At 38.0% G+C, this 8,097-nt stretch overlaps 1 protein-coding gene across 1 annotated transcript; it reads right to left on the bottom strand.

Annotated features, from left to right (window-relative positions):
• Window positions 1-6,967: 6,967 nt before the first annotated feature.
• LOC123392265 (keratin-associated protein 1-3-like) lies at window positions 6,968-7,517 on the bottom strand. The gene has a single exon (XM_045080656.1). It carries the CDS (start codon window positions 7,501-7,503, stop codon window positions 6,970-6,972), a length of 534 nt encoding a protein of 177 aa, XP_044936591.1. The 5' UTR covers window positions 7,504-7,517; the 3' UTR covers window positions 6,968-6,969.
• Window positions 7,518-8,097: the final 580 nt, after the last annotated feature.

Here is an 8,097-nt window from a genome sequence, read left to right on the forward strand (position 1 = left end):
TTGCTAAGAGGTTTTTGAGCTTTGGCTGCACCTTCTACAGCTGGCCTTTTATATATTTCCTAGAGCTGCCTATTTCCTTGACATTCAACATTGTTCGTTAATACCATTTGCAAAGTAAGTCTCTGATTGGCTGATCCCTGAGTTGTTTAGAAAGTTATTAATAGCATTTCAATAACCTGTTTTGGTCATTATTCAATTAAGTCTCATTGTATTTCTTCTTTGCCCTCTGGATCATTATGGAAGCCAATCAGAGCAACACCTCTTTATGCGAATCACATGAGAGACTAGAGTTGGGCCAACCCTGGCTTGCTTTGTCATACTTGTCCTTTGTTAACCTTTAGGCTGAGTTTGTCTAAACTGAGTATTTTCTTCCTAAGTGGTCACTTGGGACCAGGACTTCATAAATAGAATTTGTTCAGATTTGGAATGATTAACATTAGTGTCATCAAGACATGAGCTATCTAAATGAATCAGCATCCAAAAGCACTATGGCTTTCTAGGATCTGTCTGTGCAAGTTAGAGGATACAAGAGCTCTAACCAGTATTTTTACCTTTATCCATCCAATGGATTTTACCTTTATCCATTTCCAATTGAAATCCTTAATGACTTTTGCTGGTAGATTGTTTTCTCACTCTACTAATTAAAAATGTATGCTAGTATTGAATACATGTTTTAAACAAGTCAAACAAGTACACAGGCATATGAAGAAATTTAATATTTTCCTCTCTTCCCCAAAACACCCATCCTTTCCAAAACTAGTACTTCAGAAATAATAAGTATTAACAGTTGGGTACCTATTCGTTGACACCTTTTCCCCTGCTTTTGCAGACATAAACCAGCATACATAGATAGATAGAAAGATTGTTCATCTAGTTAAGTAAAAGTTGGGGTCTATATGTATTTTTAAAAAGTTTTAATTATAATAATATAATATAAAATTTACCATCTTAGCTATTTAAGTGTACTGTTCACTGGTGTGAAGTACATTCACATTGGTGTGCAATCTCTAGAACTCTTTTTAACCTCCAAAACTGAAACTCATTGTCCGTTAAAGAACCTTTCTATTCTGTCCTCCCTAGGCCTTTGGTAATCACTTTTTCACTCTTTGTATTGATGAATTTGACCAAACTAGGTGTCTCCTGTAAGTGGAATCCTACATACATCTTTTTAATGAATGGCTTATTTCACTTAGCATACTGTCCTCAAGATTCATCCATGTTTAGAATGTATCAGAATTTCCTTCCTTTTTTAGGCTGAATAATATTCCATTGTATGTATACAGCATGATTTGTTTATCCATTAATTCACTGATGGACCTTGGGCCCGTTTCCAACCGTTTGGGTATTATGATTAATATAACCATGAATGTGGGTGTACAAATATCTCTTCAAATTCATACTCTCAATTCTTTTGGCTATATTCCTAGAAGTGGAATTGCTAGATCACATGGTAATTCTGTTTTCAGTTTTTTGGGTAACTGCCATACTGTTTCCCATAGTGGCTGCACATTTCCACCAACAGTGGAATTTCTTTACATCCTTGCCAGCACTCTTTGGGTTTTTTGAGTGTAGGGATTCTAGTGGGTATGATTATATGTTATTGTTGTTTTGATTTGCATTTTTATAAGGACTGTTGATATGAAACCTTTTTTCAAGTGCTTGTTGGCTGTTTATCTTTTTTGGAGAAATGTCCATTCATGTCCTTTGCCCAATTTTTAATTGATGTTGAGTTGTAGGACTTCTTCATATATTCTCGATATTAGCTTCTTATCAGATATATGATTTGCAAATCTTTGTCCCATTCTCTAGATTGAATTTTCATTTTGTTCATTGGTCCTTTGATGCACAGAAGTTTTTAATTTTGATATAGTTCAATATCTGTGTTTTTAATTTTTGTTCTATATGTTTTTGGTGTCCTATCCAAGAAATCACTGCCAAATCCAGTGTTATGGAAAACACATGTCTCCCTGTGTTTTCTTCTAAGAGTTTTACAGTTTTATCTCCTAACTTTAGGTTTTAAAATCTGTCTTCTGTTAATTTTTGTGTATGGTGTGATGTAAGAGCCCACCTTCATTGTTTTGCACGTGGATATCCACTTTTCCCAGCACCATTTGTTGAAAAGACTGTCCTTTCTCACAAGGATCTTGTGAATGATCTTGACACTCCTGTTGAAAATTATTTGAATGTATATGTAAAGGTTTCTTTCTAGGCTCTTTCTTTTATTCCATTTGTCTATAGGACTGCCTTTATGCCAGTACCATGTTGTTTTGATTACTGTAGCTTTGTAATCTAGTTGGAAATCAGGAAGTGTGATGTCTCCAGCTTTGTGCCTTTTTCTCAAGATTGATTTGGCTATTGAGAGTCTTTTGTAGTTCCATACAGATTTTCGGATTTTTTTTTTCTATTTCTGTGAAAAATACCATTGGAATTTTTATAGGGATTGTAGTGAATCTGTAAATTGCTTTGAGTAGTATGACATTTTAACAGTACTGATTCTCCTAATTCATGAACATGGAATACCTTTTCATTTATTTGTACCTTCTTTAATTTCTTTCAACAATGTCTCTTAGTTTTCAGTATACAGATCTTTCATCTTCTTGGTTAAATTTACTCCTAAGTATTTTATTCTTTTTTGATGCTATTATAAATGGAATTGTTTTCTTAATGTTCTTTCTTTTTTTTTGATTTATCTTTATTATTATTATTATTATTATTATTATTATTTTTTTTAGAGAAAGAGAATGAGAGGGAGAGCAGCAGGGAGAAGGAGAGGGAGTGAGAGAGAACCTTAGGCTAGCTTCATGCCCATTGTGGGGTCTGATGTAAGGCTCAGTCTCACGACCCTGAGATCATGACCTGAGCCAAAATCAAGAATTTGACACTTAACTAACTAAGCCACCCAGGCCCCCTTAATTTTTCTCTGATAGATTGTTGTTAGTATATAGAAATGCAGCTGATTTTTTTTTATATCTTGCAACTCTACTGAATTTGTTGATTAGTTCTAAACATTTTCTTCTTTCTTTCTTTCTTTCTTTCTTGTGGAGTCTTTGGGGTTTTCTATAGATCATGTCATCTGCAAAAAGAGACAGTTTTACTTTTTTCTTATTTGGATGCTGTTTACTTCTTTTTCTTGTCTAATTGCTTTAGCTGGGACTTCCAGTGTGATAAGAAATAGAATAGATAAAAGTGGGCAACCTTCTCTTTTTCTTAATCTTAGAGGAAAAGCTTTCAGTCTTTTACCACTGTGTATGATTTTATTGTGGGCTTTCATATATGGCTTTTACCAGGCTGATGTACTTTCCTTCTATTCCTAGTTTGTTGAGTGTTTTTGTTTTGTTTTTTTTTTTTTAAATTATGAAAGCATGTTGAATTTCATCCATCTATTGAGATAATCATGTGTTTTCCCCCCTTTGTTCTGTTATGCGATGTATTATATTCATTGATTTTTTTTTTTTTTTTTTTTTGTCTGTTGAACCACTCTTGCATTCTAGGATAAAATCCCATTAGGTCGTGGTGTGTAATCTTTTCAATGTACTGTTGAATTCTGTTTGGTAGTATTTCATTGAGGACTATTGTATCAATATTCATCAGGGATATTGGTCTCTAGTTTTATCTTCTGTAGTGTCTTTGGCTTTGGTATCAGGGTAATGATAGCCTCATAGAGTGAGTTTGGAAGTGTTCCCTCTTTAATTTGTTAGAAGAGTTAGAGGATGATTGATTTTTAACTTTTCTTTAAACGTTTGGTGAAGTTTACCAGTGAAGCTTCTGGTACTGGGATTTTATTTGTTGGGAGGTTTTTTGTTTTTTTTTTTATTACTGATTTAATCTCCTCACTAAATCTGTTTAGATTTTCTATTTCTTCATGATTCAGTTTTGATACATTATGTGATTCTAGGAATTTATCCATTTTTTTAAAAGATTTTATTTATTTTATTTGACAGACAAAGATTACAAGTAGGCAGAGAGGCAGGCAGAGAGAGAGGAAGGGAAGCAGGCTCCCTGCTGAGCAGAGAGCCCGATGCGGCCTCGATCCCAGGACCCTCAGATCATGACCTGAGCAGAAGGCAGCGGCTTAACCCACTGAGCAACCCAGGCGCCCCTAGGAATTTATCCATTTTATCTAGCTTATCTATTTTTTTAGCCTATCCCATATGTATTAGTTATTCTTTTAAATAGCTATGCACTATTCCAGAGTGTGATCATACCACAGTCTATTCAGTCATCCCCCTATTGACAAATCCACAAGTACTTTTAGTTTGTGCTTTTGAATTAAAGAGATCATAGAATTTTAAGCTAAAAGGTATTTTAAAGGAGTCCAGCTTTAGGTGATTATGAGAACTAAATTAAGCTAATAGAACTAAACAGGCTTCTCAAACAGGTTCTACCAACAAGTGTATTCTGTGACCTCAGAATACTTAATCCCCCTGAACATTGTTTTATTCATCTGTAAAATGAGATGATCTCTCAGACACTACAGGGCTAAAATTATATAATTGTTTTTCCAGATCATTCATTCCTTAAGGCATGATCTGCTATGTCTGATTCATTTTGGTATTCTACATAGTGCCTTCTGCACAATCTTGAATATAGGCACTCAGTAAAGGCTTGTTGAATCATGGAAGGAATGAATGATTGGCAGTGTATTGTAATGATAAGTAGCCAGATTTGCATTTTACCCAAGTCACCTGTCATTTTATTTTATACTTTTTTCTCAGCAGGAGCTCTTAGGTAGTGATACCTGAATGTGGTCAGTAGTTAAAGAAACAAAAGGACAAAACATGTTTCCATTTTTGTTCTGTTGTTCAAGGGTGTCTTCTAGGTTGGATCAGGTCTCTAGAAGAAATGTTGGGGAAACTGATTCTTTGCTTACATGTTATCTTTTACTCATGCTTTCTAATTTCTTGACTTCCTAACTCTTTTTAAAAAAGTTTTATTTATTTATTTTTAATTTATTTTTTATTTTCAGCATAACAGTATTCATTATTTTTCACCACACCCAGTGCTCCATGCAATCTGTGCCCTCTATAATACCCACCACCTGATACCCCAACCTCCCACCCACCACCGCCACTTCAAACCCCTCAGATTGTTTTTCAGAGTCCATAGTCTCTCATGATTCACCTCCCCTTCCAATTTCCCCCAATTCCCTTCTCCTCTCTAACTCCCCATGTCCTCCATGCTATTCCATTAACTCTTTAATGAATTAAGTATTGTAATCTTCACCAAAGTAATATATTTTTTTAAGATTTTATTTATTCATTTGACAGAGTAGAGAACACAAGCAGGGGGAGTGGGAGAGGGAGAAGCAGCCTTCCTGTCTAGCAGGGAGCCCTATACGGGGCTCAATCTCCATACCCTGGGATCATGACCTGAGGTGAAGGCAGCCACTTAAGGACTGAGCCCCCCAGGCGCCCCATTAACCAAAGCAATATTTTAATGAAAAAGAATTATCTTCAGCTCCCTCCAGTTCTTTTTTTTTTTTTTTTTTAAGATTTATTTATTTTAGAGGGAGAGGCGGAAGGGAAGAGGGGAAGAGAGAGAGGGAGAGAAGAAGCAGAGTGGAGGGGCCAAAGGAGAGGGAGAAAGAGGCCATAGTAGACTCTGAGCTAAGCCTAGAGCTTAGTCCCATGACCCCGAGATCACAACCTGAGCTGAAACCAAGAATCGGTTGCTCAACTGACCACGAGGCCCTGGCTCCCTCCAGTTCTGAGTCCGAGAAAACACAAATTAATCTTGATCCTTGTCTGAAAACTACCCAGATTCATGAAGTATTTCGTAATGCTGTGTTTAAATCTGTGTGCATTCTGGTGTGCCAGGTTAGTGTCTGTCCTGAGCTTAGGTCATGATCCTGGGGTCCTGGGATCGAGGCCTACATCAGGCTGGGAGCCTGCTTCTCCTCTCTCTGCTTGCTGCTACCCTTTCTTTTGCTCTCCCTCTCTGTCAAATAAATAAATAAATATGTATAAGTTCACTGTATGTATTTTTTTCATTTGTTGTGTATTATGTATGTATACATGTGTGTATATATAATAAATACATGTATTTCTAAGTGAAAATTTTAAACCGAATTAGTTACATTATTATCTTCACTTTCAGTTTAGAAATGGGAAAAGTTAAATCCTCCATCTAACTAAAGGCATATTTCCTCAGAGAGCCTTCTGCAACTTGTAGCTTTCTTGCTTTACTCTGCAAGGCTATGTATAAATGGAAGAGTGTAATATATTAGCCTTATATTCCCAGAGTTTGAAGATTGCGTGAAAGAGCATTCCTTTAACAGACTTAAAAAAATACATCATATTCTGGCTCTGGATTCAGAGTTCCTGGCTTCTATAACTTTCTGGTTATAAAAGTACTTTATGAGGTCAGGATATGGAAATAGAGCCTGTGCCACTTCTGAGGCCCTTTATAACTGCCTTTGCTCTATCTTTCTCTGGGGATTAACCTCCATTAGATCTGATAAAATTTCCTCGAAATAATTGTGGTATAGCAAAGGTAGACTAAAATCTTTTGTGGCTTTTTATGAAATATGTATCACAAACACATTCAATGAAGAGAAAGAGATATGTTTGCTGCACCAAATAGATATAATTTAATAGGCATTGGTATATTATTCCTCTTTCATAAAAAGTGCAGTTTGCAGAAAGGTGGAGTATAGGAGGTAAATATAGGAGAGATGATTCTTCTGTGGCATCGGTGACACTGAGTCACAGAGTAGATTCAAATGTGTGCTGAAGCAATTTCTTGAGTTAAGTTTGTATTTTGGCAGCGTCATTGGGGTGATCAAGGTCTTTCCGGAATTGAATGGAATTAGATAGGTCTGTGAGGCCCAAATATTTGGTATCCCCCCACAACAAAAACCAAATAAAAATTCAAGAATTTGTTAGCCATCCATGGGTGCTAGAAGAGATAATTAGTTCATGAATTGATTTGGAGGTTGAAACTTCAAATCAGAAATCAGCAGGCTTGCTTTTAGCAGGTGGGCTCACAGCAGGTGGGCTGGCAGCAGCTGGGCTGGCAGCAGTAGCAGCAGCAGGCTGGGCGGCAGCAGGACTGTCCACAGTAGGATGGGCGGCAGCAGGGAGCCTGGGCATGGTGCAGCTGGCAGCAGGTTGGGGGTGTGCAGCTCACCACGCAGCAGGGGGTCAGGCAGGTGTCCTCCACGCGGCAGTCAGGGCGGCACCACCTGACTCGGCAGCTCACAGCTCCGCAGCCACCCTCCTGGCCACCACCAGTGCCACAGCTGGTCCCACAGCAGCTGGTCTGGCAGCAGGTTGGCTGGCAACAGCTGGTCTGGCAGCAGGTTGGTTGGCAGCAGCTGGTCTGGCAGCAGGTTGGCTGGCAGCAGCTGGTCTGGCAGCAGCTGGGCTGGCAGCTGCTGGTCTGGCAGCAGCTGGGCTGGCAGCTGCTGGTCTGGCAACAGCTGGGCTGGCAGCAGCTGGAGCCACAGTTCCCACTGGTGGCACAGGTGGGAAATCCACAGAAGCTAGTGGAGCAGCAGGCCATGGTCAGGACTTGGGTTGAGAGTTGGGTTGCTAAGAGAAGTTTTTGAGTTTTGGTGATGACTTCCACATCAGGCCTTTTATAAGCCTTGACTAGCTATGATTTACATAATTCTCAAAATCTCTTCCTTGTTTGTGTATAAATAATCTGTCTCTGAATAATAATTGCCCTATTCCTGAGTTATTTGTTCAACTTCTGAAAGCTTTTATAAGTTCATTTTATTTGGTCTTCAATTAAGATTCTTTACCACAGTCAAGTAGTCATTGGCGTTCTCTGGGTACATAACACAAATGCCCCATATTTGTTAAAATTTGGTGATTACCTTAAGAATAATTGATGCCTCACCTTTAAGGAATGTTGTATTACTCAGTGTTGACTCTGATAATCGCGCTCTTGGGTCTCACATGACAGTTTAATTCCCAGCAATGTGGTTCCAATGTCAACTACTGCCTCTTTATCTTTTTCATCTTCAACCTATGAGGCGAAGTGATCCAGCTGGCCAGAAAGGGATGCTTTTTTGGGGGACTGAGGAATGTGGATGAATTGTTACTAATCACAATTTCTGGAGCACTTTGGTGCAAATGGTTCTGACTGCTT

The sequence above is a fragment of the Mustela putorius genome, unplaced genomic scaffold (genome assembly GCF_011764305.1).
Source record: "Mustela putorius furo isolate JIRA1106 unplaced genomic scaffold, ASM1176430v1.1 tig00000487_pilon_pilon_pilon, whole genome shotgun sequence".
Taxonomy (NCBI): Eukaryota; Metazoa; Chordata; class Mammalia; order Carnivora; family Mustelidae; genus Mustela; species Mustela putorius.